Below are 17,597 nucleotides of genomic sequence, written 5' to 3' on the forward strand. Positions count from 1 at the left end.
CCAGAAGCGTGTGTTTCTTTATTCTCTGCTCCTGGGTAGCATAAATGGGTGGACTCTAGCCCAGGATCACTCTCTCAGGAGGCGGGAAAATTCTACTTAGCTAGAAGATGCCCACACATCTATTTTTCCTGTATCCATATTCACGCCCACATGCCAGGGGCTGGTGATTCCGGAGGGGCAGTGTGTGGCTGGGTACGCAGGTTGGGGGGAGGGGTGCGGGGGGCCAGGCTAGATGTGTCTAAAGGGGACGCAGCGCCCCCTTCTGGCCCTGGAGGGGCCCACACAGGCCAGTTAAGCACCTGACCCTCCTCTTCGGCACCCACTTTTCGGATTTGCGCGTCCGGGATGAGAGGGCCGCACCCCTCGGTTAGGCCAGCCGAGAGCTGGGCATCTGCAGGCGGAGACTAGCGCTAGGGGCGGCCCCGCGCGGCCGTGAGGCGGGAGAGGAGGTGGAGTCGCTGCCGCCACCGCCGGCAGCCGCGCGGCTCCACCTGTTGCAGCGTGGGAGCGCGCCGGCCAGGCAAGGCAGAGCCCAGCGTGGACCTCTGCTCCCCGCGCCGCTATGCAGGGCAGAACCACCAAGAGGAGCGGACCCGGAGGATAATCCTGACAGAGCGGCACGGAGGGAGCACTCCCCGGGAGGTGAGACTCGAGCGTGGCGCCAGCGCCACCTGAAAGGCGGGGACTCGGGGAGGGGCCCTGGCGGTTTGCCCTTGAGCCTGTGGCTGGTCTGCATTGTGGGGGGAAAGCCCTCGGTGCGGAGTCCTGTCGGAGCAAGATCTTTGGAGCTCACGAGGCAGCCAAGCCGGGGTGCAGGAGATGGAACTCTCCCGGGTCACGGTCTCCTAGCCGCGGGCCCCTCCAGTCCCCGGTACTTGGCAGCCTTTCCTGGAGCTGGGGCTGGCTCAAGGAGCGCTTCGAGCGGGCGGAGCCGACACATGCAGGACCGGGAGGCCAAGGGCGTCTGGTCTCGGCAAGGCTGGGGAGGCTGCCCGGGGGAGAGGCGCTTAACTTCCTTCGCTCCCACATTCCAACCTCCCTTTCTGGTCTCCTCTGTCAACCAGTCTGCCAGCCGGACGCCGCGCAGCGTTGGGGTCGGGCGGGAGATCCGAACCGGTGAGCCGCACCACCCCTGTGTCCATGCGCCCGCCGGGGACCTGCTTCAGCCTCTAAGCCCCAAGAGGCCTGAGGCACCACACGACGCCGAGACTGGGACGCACCTCCAAAAGCCAGCAGACTGAGAACCCGCGTCCTAGCCGTCGGCGACTTGAGAAACGATGGTCAATGAGACGCAGACCGCGGGACTCCGTTTACCTGCCAGCCTCTGAGGCCCCCAGATCTTCGCTTTGGGGGAAAGTCAAGTCCGCACGAGTTTGCCCTGAAGACACGCCACGCCCCCTCCCCAGTCGGGGCCGGGCGGGGCGCCTGGGGGAAACGGCGGCCTCATCCTCGAGCCAAGCAGAAGCGGACTCTGCGCCGGGTCACTCAGCCCTTCAGTGTTCAGAACTCCTAGTGGGGCGGGGACGGCAACGAAAAAGAGGATTTGAAACCGGGAGTCAAGGCGGACGTGGGGAGCTGGCGCTGCAGGGGAGGTCGACGCGGCGGCCCCAGGAGCCGCGTGGCCTGGAGGAGCGCACGGCGGTCATGGGCCAGCTGACCGCCGGGCGGCGGGGAGCGGGCTGAGCGCCGGGCCGATCCCCCATCTCCCGGGGGAGCTGGGCGACAGTCGGCCCGCGGCCACGGCCGTCCGGCGCGGGGCTGTCCCCGCGGCTCCTGCCATGGCCGGCCGGGGTTGCGGCTGCAGCTGCGGCCTCGGCCACCTGAACGAGGACAACGCGCGCTTCCTGCTGCTCGCCGCGCTCATCGTGCTCTACCTGCTGGGCGGCGCCGCCGTCTTCTCGGCGCTGGAGCTGGCGCACGAACGCCAGGCCAAGCAGCGCTGGGAGGAGCGCCTGGCCAACTTCAGCCGCCGCCACAACCTGAGCCGCGAAGAGCTCCGCGGCTTCCTTCGCCACTACGAGGAGGCCACCGAGGCCGGCATCCGCGTGGACAACGTCCGCCAGCGCTGGGATTTCACCGGCGCCTTCTACTTCGTGGGCACCGTCGTGTCCACCATAGGTAAGTGTGCCCCAAGGAAGGGCGGCCCGGGGGCCGGACTCGCTGGCGTTTTCCTGGCTGTGCGCTTCGAAGTGCAGGACCGCGATTCCCAGCCCTGCCTTCATCCACCTGCGCGCTCAGCCCGGCGGCACAGATGCGAGCTGTTGCCTGACCAACAGGTGGTATTGCCTCCCTGCTTCGCTGAATGAGGTCCACGGGCCAGCTGCATCAGCATCACTTAGGAGCTTGTTACAAATGCAGACTCTCAACCCCTCCCCAAGCCTCTTGAGTCATAATCTGCGTGTTAACAAAAATCCCCAGGGGATCTGAATGAGCCTTAAGTTGGAGACGCTCAGCGCTGGGAGATTTTTCAATCTAGTTAAGGAGACAGAGCTTGAGTTCATGGAACATTAGGGAGAAAGCTTACAAATCTGGACAGGAACCTATAAAGATTTATTGAGTTAGTGCCATGCAAAAAGGCACTGATCTGCACTGGTCTGAGGGAGAGGCACGAGTTTTGAAAAGACTGTCCATGACTTCAAACTTGCAGAGAGAAAATCAGATTGAATAAGAGATTGGAAGCAAGGAAGCAAAAGTGCTAATGAGGATGGAAACTGTTTCCTACCAGGAAGGAGGGGGTTGGGGTGAGGAGAAAATTCTGATTGGGATTTAGAGACTAACAGTGCTTTATGCTTTGGAGAAAAAGAATTGCATTGAGGGCCCAGTGAGCTCCCTGATCTAAATGAAGCAGAGGAAAGAAGGAAGGCTGGGAAGGTCTCCTGGCTGACTGGAATGGGTAGGGGGCCTTAACTGCTAGACTGAAGAGCTAGAACTTACCTAGAGGCAATTGGGAGCTGTTGAGAGTTTTTGAACAAGAGGGTCATGTGGCTGCCATCAGTTATGCCGTTATTACCAATAGAAGGAAACAGCCTGGGAGTCTGCACCACACTCCTGAGGACTCCTTGCCTTTAAAGCATAATCCAGTGATAAGGCTGGGGGAAAATGCTGTAGAAATTTTGAGGAAAGCAGAGAGCTGAGTGGAGGAAGGGGGCTTTGCAGGGCTACGCAGGAAGGGAGTGGTTCCCAGCTGCTGGAAGGCAGGGGCAGCAGCAGGGCTGGCAGGGTGCGGGGCAGATGTCTGTGGCTGTGGCCCCTGAACTGCCAGGATTGCTTGTCAGTGAGGCAAGTGACAAGGCAAACTTCCTTGAAGCTCCCACGCAAGGTTGTTTTAGGTAGGCACTCTGCCAGAAGGAGCACAGAGTATAACAGAGCTCAGCCTCGGGCCTGATTAGTCAAGAAAGACTCCCAGGGTTGGTCTCGAAGCCCGGGGCTTCAGCTGGTGAGTAGGAGGCAAGGCAGAGAGGATGAGCGTGATTCTGGACACATGGGCTGTATCTGATGTGCTTCATGCTAAACCGCCCAGCTCAATTGTTTTACCCCATCTGATCCCAGGTCACCCTGCCCATCAGCAGGCCGTTATGACATGACACTAACTGGGTATCTGGTAAGAAAAACTCAGCATCCTCCTTGATGACCAGAACACGGGGCCCGGACGGGGATGGAGACAGAGTAATACGCCATGGTTCTCTCCCCCAGCCCACATTCTCCGTTGGACTCTCAGCAGAATTGCCTAAGTCCTCCATTGTGTCACCTCCCATGTCTCAGAAGACAGTTCCAGAATTTCTATGTAGGGAGAACTTGGAGGGAACATCTGAGTGGGAAGTGTTGCTGTGGACCCTCCCTTTAATCTGCTATGCTTGCATAGCTAGTACAGGGTTTTGATTTAGATTACTCATTTGGGGGTGGCTTTGGTGGGAGACTGGGGACTTAAATCCTCCCCTGCCCCCACCGCAAGCCACCCATTTGTACTTCCCATGGACACGGAAGTAGGGAGGGGCAGATTGTGTGTATAGACCGGTAAGCATCAATGCCAGAGGCACCAGGAATGTCATGGCTGGGTGGGCAACTAAGTACACGGGCTTCTGGGGCCCAGAAACAACCGTGTAGCCTGATGGAATCGAAGGAAAGCTGGACCAATAGTCTGGATTTGGAGCTATTCATCCTGCCTGTAACTCGGGCTGGTTTCTTAACATTCTGAGCCCCATCCTTCTCTTTTGAGATCTCCTCAAAGTGCCCACCCTGGTATCTGGCACATCTTAGTTGCTGAGTAAATGTTAGTTCTGTCTCCTTCCCACTCCCTGCCCCTAAGCCTGCTGCTCTTGCAGGGTTCTTGTGAGGGATAATGAGATCATATAAGTGAATCTTCTTTAAAAAGTACAAAGCACTATATAAGTATGAGTTTATTTTTACTTCCTCATTTCTAACATTTCCTTTTAACCTGTGTCATTAATTGCTGATGTAATAACAGCACTGCAACCTTTTATTGGGGTACATATTAGGCACATACTGCAATTATTATGTTAATATGTGATCCAGCTAATTGAATAAATTAATCACACTTAATTTCAATCAACACAATTCACGTGTTTTAGGTGTGATTATCCCTATTTTATAGATGAGGAAACTGAAGCTTTATGTTCTTTGTAAAATAAAGAAGAAAAAACAGTTAAACCATCTGTAATGACCTCCCCTAAAGTTAGCTGTTGTTGACATTTTGGTGCATTTCTTTCTGTCCTTTTTTCCCTGTGCGTATCCACATGTATGCATATACATACGTATTTTTCTGAATTTGGACCATATTCTATAAACCATTTACATCTTGTATTCTAATCGCAGTATTCCATGATAGAATTTTTCTTCTAAAAATGAGTTCCACTATGCTTTATTCTGCAAAGACGTTGAGGTAACAGACAAGAAAACATACAGTAAAATAATCATAAAATGTACATAAAACTTCAGAACCAGGGAAAAGAAGAACAGAAATGTGGAAAGTAACTGGATCTAGGAAATTGCTAGAGAGGAGTTTTGTCTTAGCTTAAGTTCCCTCAGAAGCAGACCCTGAGCCAAGAGTTTGAGTGCAAGCAGTGTGTTGGCAAGGGTAGGGATACAGGCAGGTGAAGGAAGAAGTGACATGAGGAAGGGAAGCCAGTCAATACAGGGTACACTATTAGGTAAAAAGCAAGTGGGCAACTGATAATTAATTCCAAGTGGAAACTTGAGAACAATGCACAGCTCATGACCCAGAATATCCCAGGCAAGGAACTGGGGTATTCATACACCCACGCCGGTAAGTAATTGGTTAAAAGCTGCTTGGATGGTGCAGGAGGCACAAAAATATAATTCCCAGGTACTTCTGGCCTGATTTTTCATGGGCAGTCCAAGAGCAGCTTTCTGACAAAGATCTAGGCCCTGGTCATTTGAAATGTACCAGACCAATGTACCCAGAAATGGGAAAGGAGATCCGAGGGGTGTGGGCTGAATCTCAACAATGACTACTCAAGTTTTTAATTTGGCTGCATGCTCATGGCAGAGCCATGACCCATATGGGAATTCTTACTAGAAAAAAGGAAGCATAAACCTTTTCCCAATACCTAATCCTCAAAAATACTTTCCTCTTGGGATTTTACATAGGAAGCATTGCATAGGACAGTGGGTGATGCTCGCAAACATGGGTGGACTTTGGAAATGTTATAGTTAGTGAAATAAGCCAGCCCCAGAAAGACATACATAATTCCACTTATATGAGGTACCTAGAATAGGCAGATTTCATAGGGGTGGAAAGTAGACTAGAGGCTATTAGGGGCTAAGGGAAGAATGGAAGGGTTATTATGTAATGGCATTTTTGTTGGGGATGATAACATTTGGGGTGTAGATGGTGGTGGTTGTACAACAATGTGGATGTATTTAATGCCATTGAATTGTACACTTGTGAATGGTTAAAATGACAAATATTATATCTATTTTACCTCAATATAGAAAAAGCAGAATATTAAAACACAACTCAGATGTTGATTCTGAATGAGGCGGGTGATCAGACTTAAGCAAGAATAGATTTGAAGTACTCAGAGGAGTAGGTTGACAGTCTATCCTGTAAGTGCTCTTCTGTCAGTATCTTTTCTCTCAGATAGGCCTTTGTTAAGCACTTGTTTCTGTGTTTGCCTGTGTATTAATAACTCAGCTTCTGTCCACAAAGGATTTGAGATCATTTGCATATCAATATGGCCAGGGTGGGCTGCAGCCATGGGTGACCCTATAATCTCAGAGGCTTAACACAAGAGTTTACTTCTTACTCACCCAAAGCCCATTCTGGGTGAGGGGCTTCCCCAGGAGACTTGTTCTGTCTTGGGGATATTTTTCATCAACTTGTGCTCCCAGGACTGCCCAGGCATGTGATTTGGCCTGGCCAGAGTGCACATCTGTGTGGTGCTGAACTGGACGTTGTTTTCAGAACTGTTTTTGTTCCTCCTTAGGAAAAAACCTGAGTAAAAGGTCTTTGAAGTCAAATTATATTAAATTCAAAAGATAAAATATTGGGAATCACCATTTTATAGTCTAAAGCTATAACCTGACATCAAAGATGATGAACTGGCATTCAGGAAGAACAGAAACATCCCACAAATGCATTAATGGATGTCCCACATTCATGAATGTCTTACGTGTGTAAAGATTAAATCACACGTTTTACGTTTTACGAAGCATTTGCGCACAAACCTATGAGGTAGGCAGAGAAGTTACTATTACTTCCATTTTGCAGGTAAGGAAACTGAAGTACAGAGAGCATAAATATCATAGGACCATGCAGCTATAAAGTGACAAAGTCAGGATTAGAACCAGGTTTGATTTTGTTACTGTCTATTGATAAAAGAAATACATATTCATTTTTGAAGACTGGAAATACCTGGGAAGCTATAAAAGAGAAACAAAAATCACCCATAATTCTACCATCCAACAAGAATCACTGTTAATATTTTGGTGTATCATATTATATTGAACCTAAAATGTTAAGATTTTATTGAATCTTAGGTGCATCATTATTTTACGTACCATTAAGGCAGAAAAGAATGATGCCAATTAAATTCTGAGCCGCTAGCAATTGTGAAATTATCCCGATTTCAGAGAGATTAAAATGTTGGGAAAAGATACATCTTAAAATCACTGAAAAAATCATATTTTGTACCTGATTGTTTTCCATATAACCATTATGACATGAGCACATTGTTGTAATTTTGTAAAGATGAATCTCATTATAGTTAGAATTTCTTTGATTTATGTTCAAGCTGATTAATTTTAAATATTTATTAAAAATACAGTTCATCTCTGAACCACCTAGTTAATCCTTCCCCCATTTTTCTGTTGGTAGAAGGGAGATACTGTGCCAGTCGCTGTATATGTGCACTTTATATTTTAAGGATTTTAGTGCTTTGCCATATTTCTTCCTTACTTTCCATCCTTTATTGTTTTTTGTTCAATGCTTATTTAGATAAATGTTTTTAATTTCTGTGAATTTTCATACAACAATCTTCTGCTTGTGATTTCTTCCACTGTTTTTGTGCTTAGAAAATCTGTTCCTATCTGTAAGGATCCCATGACAGTGCTTGCCTCTTCTAAATTTATGTTTTATTGAGGTGACATTGGTTTATAGTATTACATAAGTTTCATGTGTATAGCATTATATTTCTTCTCCTGTAAACTCTATCGCGTGCTCACCTCCAAAATGTAGTTTCCATCTGTCTCCATACAATCAACCCCTTTACCCACTTAGCCTCTGCCCTGCCTGGCCTCTTCCCTTCTGATCACCACTACTCTGTTCTCTGTATTTACATATTTGTTTTTAATTTGGTTTGTGCATTTATTTTTTGTTTGTTTGTTTTTCATATTCCACATATAAGTAAAATCAAAGAGTATTTGTCTTTCTCTGACTTATCTCATCCATGTTGTCACAAGTGGCAAGATTTCCTCTTTTTATGGCTGAGTAGTAGTCCGTTTTGTGTGTGTGTGTGTGTGTGTATGTGTGTGTATACATACATATATATACACACACATATATATACACCCCACATTTTCTTTTTCTAGTCATCTGTTGGTGGGCACTGAGGTTGTTTCCATATCTTGGCTATTGTAAATAATGCCACAATGAACATAGGGGTGCATGTATCTTTTTGAATTGGTGTTTTCATATTCTTTGGATAACCCCCCAGAAGTGGAAAAGGTGGATCATAAGGTAGTTCTATTCTTAAATTATTCTTAAATTTTTGAGGACTCTTCATACTGTTTTCCATCGTGGCTGCACCAATTTACATCCCCACCAATAGTGCACGAGGGCTCCCTTTCCACCATGTCCTCGCCAATAGTTGTTATTTCTTGCCTTTTTGATAATAGCCAGAATGCCAATTTTTGTTCAGCATTTTTTCCGCTACTCTGCACTCCCAGGCACAGCAGTAGTTGTTAAAGCACTTTAGCAAATTGTTTCACGTGAACGATGATGGGTGCGTTTTCAGATTGTAGCCAAGGAGCAGCGCCCATCATGGGGGATGAGGGAGCAGAGAGAGTGGCTGATGGGAATTGGCATGCGTTCACTCAAGGTGGGGTGACTGGACCATCTCTTTTGGGGTCTAGCTTCTAAAATTTCATGGGGAAGCTCTCAAACGATCCATTCTGAGAACCCTGGATTTGTTCAGTTGTTTGCTTCCTACTTAGAAAACTTCAGTACGTATCTTGAAACTAGAGGGATTGCAGGCTGTACCTCTTACTGTCCACTGCCCAGCAGTCTCGTGCACGTCCATGAGATGCTCATGCACGCTCTCTGCTTGTTCCATTAGAAGTTCTTGTTTATCTTATGAAACGGGGATTTCCTCTTCTTTTTTCCTAAGTTCCATCCTGTTCTCTCTTCCCTTCCATACCTTTCCCTCTGAAGGAGAGATGGGTTTGGTATGAATGTAACCCAAATAATTCTTGCGCTCCTTGGAGTTCTCAGGGTATACTGTTCCATTCAAAAAAGCATGGTCCCTTAGCCCAAAGTAATGAAAAAATAAATTCTATTTTTGCTGTGTAGCTCTAAAGAACCTTAGAGAGTCTCCAATTTATAAAAGAAAGCTACCTCTCTCCTCCTCTCCAAGTCTCTCATATCTCAGGGAAGTTTTGGAGCCTTTTATCCCTAAACCCTTCCCCAAATCCTCCCCAACTGGCACCCCTCTCAGTCTTTCTGTCCCTCCTGGTCCCCTTTCCCCCATCTCTTTTTACTCTGTATCATCACGATTGACTTAACCTCTCCAACTCCTTGGAACCTTCTCACAATCTGCCTCGGCTCTGTGGTACAGGATAGCCCTGGGAGCTGATCCAGCAAGCCACAGTCCTTTCCTCTGAGGAGGAGAGAAGGAAGGGCAGAGAATGATTTTGATCATCAGTACATTAGTGGCTTTATACCCAAGAACACACTCAGCCTGTAGAGGAGGATATTCCTGTGTTTGGACCCAGAGGCATGCGGTCCTGCCGAGGACAGTGGGGGAAACACACCTCCTCAGGAAACATCTCCATCATTATGCCACTCTCCTTTCACCCTCCAGCCTTCTGCCTCCTTCACTTCAGTTTATCTGAACTGCCAGACATTAGACCACTCTTCTGAAATGCTGCACCCTTAGCACATCCACTGTGTCTTCCTTGGGTCCAAGAGCCATCCTAGAAGCCTCATTACCTGTTCAGGGTTTATTGCTCCCATTCTCTGATCAACCCCCCAGCATCTCTTCTATTGATCACCTCTCCTTGGAAGGAGAATCCTGTGGTCAGTGAACCCAGGATGGGTCAGACCAGGAATGCAAATGAGTGGGACTTGGAGATGTAGGACATCAGAGAACAGTGGAACGTGTGCCCTGGAAAGAGTAGCCCCCAGCACAGGCATTCAGATTCTGACTGTAAACTTATATTGTCCTGGCCAGACAGGTCTGATGACAGCTTGACTCCAGAGTGTGAGTCCCCCAGTTAAAGCTTGGATCACCTGTGAGCCCCGGGCTGCTTTCCTTTTGGTAATGAGAAGGACAAGAAACTCTTCACTCTTCTTGATCAAAAGCAGCATCTTGATTTTTGCAATTCACTTAAGTACCCGTGTGTGCAGGACACTTGATCACCAAGGAGGGTGAACCTAGCATGTTAACTGTCTCATTGTGCACCCACTAATCTCTAAAAGGAGCTGGGGGCAGTTACATTCTCTTAACTCTTCCAATTCACACGACTGCACATCGGTGTTGTAATCCGTAAGTACCTACTACCCTAGTTTTTTTTTTTCTTTGCTTTTACATTATTTCCTATACACTTTCTCAAGAATTTTATGTGTTCATATTAATGTAGAATAGTTTATTTAACCATCCATAAATTGTTGGATTTGGGGGTTATATGTGGTTTTTTTCTCTTGTGTTTAATAAAAATCATGAGATTTATTGAATGCTTACCATAGGTTAAACCCAGTACACATCTTTATATGTTTAATTCTTGTAACAACCCCATAAGGGTAGGTACTGTTAATATTCTCACATTAGACCAGGATCCTGAGGCCCAGAGATGCCAGGCAGTGTCTGAAGGTGCCCAGTGGAAGTATCTTGCAGCCTCCCTTCAGAGCTTACACTGTGAACCACCACTTCTTTGCCATTTCTTCTTTGGGGTCATTGTGGGAAGAACTGCCAGTTAAAAGAGACCAAACCTCTTTTTTCAGTGATGATGGTCCTTAGGTAACCTGGGGTAATAGAATAAGACAGAGATGGCCCAGTTAGCAGAATCTCAGGATGGTATAAGGTTTGGGTAATGTTCTGCCTACCTCCCAGGAGTTAATGTAAACAGAGCTTATACTGTCCATTGGAATATTTGATGGTCTTCTCAAAGTTGCAACCTCCCCCGACCATCACCATGACAAATAATGTGCCTGCCCCCAAGATTTTACTCTCCAGTTGGACATATTTTGATCCTAGAAGTCGCTTCCTGATTCTGCCCATGAGATGAGCTCTTGGAATATTAGCACAGGCTATCTGTATCTTGAGTCCTCCCTCATATTAAGCATCTGATGAAGATCACACTGACATTGATCTTAGAGACCAGCCAGGCAAGTGACTTTCAAACCATGCTCCAAGGACTCCGGGGGTTCTTTGTGGTATCTTAAGGGCTGTCTTGAGGGCCAAGGGGATCCCTCAAGTTCTTATCTCATTATATGTATTAATTTATGTCCAAAATGTTTATCTTAGTCTGCCACCTTTTTGTTGACCATTAAATTTTTTGGAATGTAGAAAAAAAATTTATATACCCAAATACACTTATTCTGAGTGACAGTTTTTTTCTATGTTTTTTTCATAAATTTAAGTTCTCTCCATGGTTGAGATAAATATTCTCATCCATTCTCTGTTTAGTTCTAACTCATCTCAATGTTAGTCAAAAAGACTGCTTTTTAAAAGGTTTTGTATGGTTGGCTATATAATTATGCTTTGATTTATTTCTAAAATTATCACATAATGATTTGAGAATGCGCATATTCCAGAACTCTCTTTTTTATTTGAGTGTTTCTTTATATCCTGGCATCTGTATATAGCTGAGCTGAGTTTTTCTCTTATGTTATAGAATTTTGGAGCAGGAGGGAAAATTAACCCTCCAAACCTAGTAAACACACCCAAGATAACCTTTTAGCTGTGTGTTTTGGGGTGTTGTACACTCAGTGTTACTGATTTTATCACTTGTATACCTTTTAAAGTTATTCATAATACTTTTGTTTACCTCTTAATTCTTTATGTGCTAACATCTATTTTTAAACTTAGAGGTGATTGAATTCCTGCATGATATTAGCGAATACTTGCTGATTTTTAGATCATATCTCTAGTTGTAGTTTTGGGTAATTTTAAAAAGTGAGCCCCTTAGTGTATTATTACATTTTTATTTTTTAACCAGTTTTAGACTTTTCTCTATGTAGGGGAATTGGCACCTTTAATATTTGGTTTCATTTGTATTATCTTTTTTTATTCTGTATCTCTCTTATTTTTCTATTCACTTTTCAACTCTATACCCTGTATGACAGTAGATTGGGTATCCTTTTTGTCATTTTAAGTGCAGTCAGAATAAAACCTTAACTAAACTACCTGATAATAAAAAAATATATTTCTACCATAATTTTTCATGTTTATAAATAAAACTGAGACTCCTTTCTCTGGATCATACAGTCTTGCATCTTTGGATTCAACCCCATTTTCTCCAACCCCCTTGGCTCCCAGGTTCCTTGTTGTTGTATCTTGTTCTCTGGAAACACTTTTTAAGATTTTATTTTTGCATCTTGGAACCTGTCTTGTATCATCACATCTGTTGACTAATAACGTCACACCATCTCTATAACCTTTTCTAGTGATCTTAAGCACTTTTCTTCATTGGAACCTTCTTCTTCATTTCAGTTCTATTCTCATGCCCCTGGACCTCTGGGCTCTGGTTGATGATTTACTTACCGCCATTGCATTTCTCAAGCCTGGCTTCTGCTTTCAGACAGAAAGTAAATGCCAGATAATTAACCTTCAAGAGAATGACTTTCCTATATAGGCTGAAAATGATGCTCTGTTTAACACTGAGTGGAGAGAGAGAAGAGAAAGGCAGCATTAGCCTCTGTTGCCTGTGTCTTCTGTGCTTTGTGCTCTGCACTTTTTCTCATTTGCGACCATTTTGATTAGCACTTCAGTCTTGAGGTTGTATTGTTCCTTTCTGTTGCCTGTAGTACTGTTTCTTGGTCTCAGATGTTAAAAAGGAAAAAAATGATACGTATAGTACCAGCTACAGATTGTCTTGGGCGATTGTAGCAGAAAACCCCAATAGCAACGACTGCATCATGCAGAGGTTTACTGTTCTCACACAGTAAGAGGTGCAGAGGTTTGCAGTTCAGCACTGGTGTAACAGTCCCACGAGGCCACCAGTGCCCCGGCGCTTCTGTCCTTCTGCTCTGGTGGGCTTCGATGGTGGCTCTGTCCCCTTGTGCTCACAAAATAGCTCCTGCAGTTCCAGGCATTGTGACTGCCACCCAGGCAGGAAGAAAGAGGGAAGAGAAAAGACGAAACATTCATGCCAGCTGAGTCACTGCCCTAGAAAGAGAGCTTTCTTGGAAGCTTCAGCTTCCATTTACATTTCATTGGCCTGGAACCATGTCAGATTGCCCTGCCCGCCATCTGCACGGAAGGAAGCTGTCTGCTGACCTGAACACAATTAAGCTTCCTTTACTGAGGCAGAAGAGAAGGACGATGTTGTGAGGCAACAATATTGTGTAGAAAACTAATGGTATATCCTCTGAAAAAATACTGTCTGGGAGTCTTTCCTTCCGAGGTTATTTTGGTAGGTAGCCTATGAACAGTTAATGTCTTGATTAAAGTTTTATCAATCCTGGGAATTTTTCTTCAGATTTTTTTTTTTTTTTAGCGTAGATCAAATACTTTTTTTTCATTTATTTTTTCTTCTTTTTCTATTGAAGTATAGTCGGTTTACAATGTTGTGTTAATTTCTGGTGTACAGCGTAGTGATTCAGTTACACCTAGATGTATTCCTTTTCATATGCTTTTTCATTGTAAGCTATTACAAGGTATTGAATATAGTTCCCTGTGCTATTCAGTAGGACCTTGTTGTTTATCTATTTTATATAGAGTTGTTAGTATCTGCAAATCCCAAACTCCAAATTTTTCCCTCTACCCCCACTTTTCCCCTAGTAACCACAAGTTTGTTTTCTGTGTCAGGGAGTCTGTTTCTGTTTTGTAAATAAGTTCATGTGTGTCATTTTTTAAGATTCCACATATAAGTGATATCATATGGTAGTTTTCTTTCTTCTTCTGGCTTCATCTTCAAGTATTTTCTTAATGTTTGTTTAGACAATCTTTGGGGGGTTTTCTGTTTGTTTATCTTGGCACCCTGATTATTCTCTACTTGGATATTCCTGTTTGGTTTCTTTTTTTTAAAGCTACCAGGTACTTTTGCTTTGTTTTCATCTGTTTGCTTAATTCCATATTTTGGATTTGAGTCTTCCTTTATCTTTCAGCTCATTAATTCTTTTCTCTATTGTATGATAACTGCTGGCTTTACCAATTCTTTCAGAAGATATTTATTAAGGGCTGACTCCTTGTCAGGACTGGTGTAAACATTGGAAGTTCCTCTTTACTGTGTTCCTTCTGTCTTTATTATTGAATAGTTCTTGATTTATACTTATTTTTTAATATCCACAGAAGTTATTTATTTTATACCTAGAAGTTTGTACCTTTTGACCACCTTCACCCATTTCACCCACCGCCACTCCCCTCCCTTTGGCAACTACCAGTCTCTTCTCTATATTTATGAGTTCAGCAGGTTTTTTTTTTTTTCAAGATTCCACATATAGGTGACATCATAGATTTGTCTTTCACTGTCTGACTTATGTCACTTAGCATAATGCCCTCAAGTTCCATCCATGTTGTCACAATGGCAGGATTTCCTTCTCTTTCATGGGTGAGTAATAGTCCATTTTATATATATCCATTTTTTATATATCTTTATCCATTCATCCATCAGTGGACACTTGGGTTGTTTCCATGTCTTGGCTGTTATAAATAGTGCTGCATTGAGCGTGGGATTGCAGCCATCTTTTCAAGTTAGTGTTTTCATTTCCTTTGAATAAATAACCAGAAGTGGAATTGCTGGATCATATGGTAGTTCTATTTTTAACTTTTTGAGGAACCACCATACTGTTTTCTATAATGGCTGCATTTCCATTAAAAAAAATTCCTAAAGTAACATATGCACATTGTAATAGCTTTTCAAATCATTTCAAAGTGTTTAAAGTGAAAAGTCAAAGTCTTCCTTGATCTCCCACCCTACTCCCAGGAGGTAACCTTTGCTTTCTTATACTTACTGGTGGTTCTTTTTTTTTGTAATGGCTTTATTGAGTTATAATTCATATAACATAAAATTCACATATTTAAAGTGTATAATTGAATGGGTTTTAGTATATTCACAGAGTTTTGCGACCATCACAGCAATCAGTTTTAGACATTTCATCATCCTCAAAAGGAACCTCATACCCGTTACTAATCACCCTCCCCTGTCCCCTCCAGCCCTAGGAAACCACTAATCTGCTTTCTGTTTTTGTCGATTTGCTTATTCTGGCCATTTCATGTAAATGGAATCATACAATATATGGCCTTTTGTGCCTGGCTTCTTTCACTTAGCATAATGTTTTCAAGTCTTCCATATTGTAATAGTATTGATACACCACTTTTTTATTACCAAATAATATTCTATTATATGAGTGTACCACATTTTATCTATCAATTAATGATTTGGTGGACATTTAGGTTGTTTTCGCTTTTCAACTATTATGAATAACTCTACAATGATGAATACATGTACAAGTATGTTTTTACTTATCTTGTGTAAAGGCATAGATTTGGAATTGTTGGATCGTGTAGAAACTCAGTTCTCAACCTTTGGAAGAACTACCAGATCTTTTTCCAAGTAGCTGTATCATTTTACATTCCCACCAACAGTGCACGAGGGTTCCTATTTCTTCACATCCTTGCCAAGACTTTTAATACCTGTCTCTTTGATTATATTCATCCTGTGGATGTGGAGTGTATTTTATTGTGGTTTTGATTTGCACTTCTCTAGTGACAAATGATGTTGAGCATATTTTCATAGGCTTTTTAGTCATTTGTATACCTTCTTGAAAGAAATGTCTATTCAAATCCTTTGCTCATTTGTAAATTGAGTTATTTGTCTTTTTATTATTGAGTTATAAGTGTTCTTTATGTATTTTAGATTCAAGTCCCTTATCAGATATGTAATTTGCAAATATTTCTCCCCTTCCATGGGTTGTCATTTCACTTTCTTCCTGGTGTCCTTTGAAGCACAAGCATTTGATGGAGTCTAATTTATTTGTTTGTCATTGTTGCTTATGCTTTCATTGTCATATCTAAGGAACTGTTGCCTAATCCAGGGTCACAAAGATTCAGACTTACATTTTCTTCTGACAGTTTGGTAGCTTTGCTCTTACACTTAGGTTGTTGATTCATTTTGAGCCAATTTTTGTACATGGTATGAGACATGGGTCCAGCTTAATTCTTTTCTATGCAATATCCAGTTCTAGCACCATTTGTTGAAAAGACTTTTCTTTCCTTCATTGAATAGTTTTGACATGCTTGCCAAAAATCAGTTGACCATAAATGGGAGGGTTAATTTCTCAACTCTCAATTCTATTCCACTGATCTGTATGTCTGTCCTTATACACACTGCCTTGATTGCTGTAGCTTTGTAGTAAATTGTGAAATCAGAAAGTGTGAATCCTCCAACATTGTTCTTCTTTTTCAAGATTATTTTGGCTGTTATGGATCCCTTGAACTTCCATGTGAATTTTAAGATCAGCTTGTCAGTTTCTGCAAGAAGGCTTGTGTTGAATCTGTGGATCAACTTGGGGAATATTGCCATCTTAAAAATATTAAGTGTTATAATCCATGAACATGTGATGTCTTTTCATTTATTTGGATCCTTTAATTTCTTTCAACAATGTTTTGTAGTTTTCACAGCATAAGTTTTACACTTGTTTTCTTAAATTTATTCCTGAGTATATTATTCTCTTCAGTGCTATTGTAAATGAAATTGTTCTCTTAATTTTATTTTGAATTGTTTATTGCAAGTGTATAGAATACAACTGATTTTTGTATATTGATCTTGTATCCTGGGATCTCGCTGCACTTATATATTAGTTCTAATAGTTTTTTTAGTGTATTCCTTAGGATTCTCTTTATATAAGATTATGTGATTATATCATCTATGAATAGAGATAGTTTTAATTTTCTTCCCAATCCGGATGCCTTTTATTTCTTTTATTTTATGCCTGGATAGAACCTCCAGTACAATGTTGAATAGAAGTGGTGAGAGTGGACGTCCTTGCCTTATTCCTGATCTTGAGGAGAAAGTTCCAGTCTTTCACCATGAAGTATGATCTCAGTTCTAGTTTGTTTTGGTAGATGACCTTTATTGGGTTGAGGAATTTCCTTTCTATTCCTAGTTTGTTGAGTGTTTTTATCACAAAGTGTTGGATTTTTGTCAAAATTTTTTCTGCATCTGAAATGATCATATGGTTTCATCCTTTCTGCTATTGATATTAGTGTATTGCATTAATTAATTTTAAGATAGTAAACCAAGGGGGAGGGTGTAGCTCAGTGGTAGCATGCATGAGGTCCTGGGTTCAAACCCCAGCACCTCCATTAAAAAAATAAAGAAATAAGCCTAATTACCTCTCCTTTAAAAATAAGACAGTTTTTTTTTAAGATATTAAAACAATCATGGATTCCGGGATAAATTCCACTTGGTCATGGTATATAATCCTTTCATATGTTGCATAGCATTTGGTTTGCTAGTATTTTGTTGAGGATTTTTGTATCTATGTTCAAAAGAGATATCTTTCTATTTTTTTCCTTTCTGGTGATATCTTTGTCTTGTTTTGGTGTCAGGATAATACTGGCCTATAGAGTGAGTTGATAAGCGTTCACTGATGGTTCTTACACATCTTTCTAAGGTTGTCCAGGATACACAGCTATGGTAGGGATGACCAGTAACTTAACTGTTCCTCCTATTAC

At 43.0% G+C, this 17,597-nt stretch overlaps 1 protein-coding gene across 1 annotated transcript in view; it reads left to right on the top strand.

Annotated features, from left to right (window-relative positions):
- The first annotated feature begins 467 nt into the window (after positions 1 to 467).
- The window catches only part of KCNK13 (potassium two pore domain channel subfamily K member 13), an 85,243-nt gene continuing 68,113 nt past the window's right edge, over positions 468 to 17,597 (top strand). Inside the window, exons 1-2 of the mRNA XM_010988481.3 lie at positions 468 to 642; positions 1,065 to 2,118. Of these exons, the coding sequence (XP_010986783.3) occupies positions 1,779 to 2,118 (340 nt within the window). The 5' untranslated portion in view covers positions 468 to 642; positions 1,065 to 1,778. The remainder of the gene's footprint in view (positions 643 to 1,064; positions 2,119 to 17,597) is intronic.

Source organism: Camelus dromedarius, chromosome 5, assembly GCF_036321535.1.
Source record: "Camelus dromedarius isolate mCamDro1 chromosome 5, mCamDro1.pat, whole genome shotgun sequence".
Lineage (NCBI taxonomy): Eukaryota > Metazoa > Chordata > Mammalia > Artiodactyla > Camelidae > Camelus > Camelus dromedarius.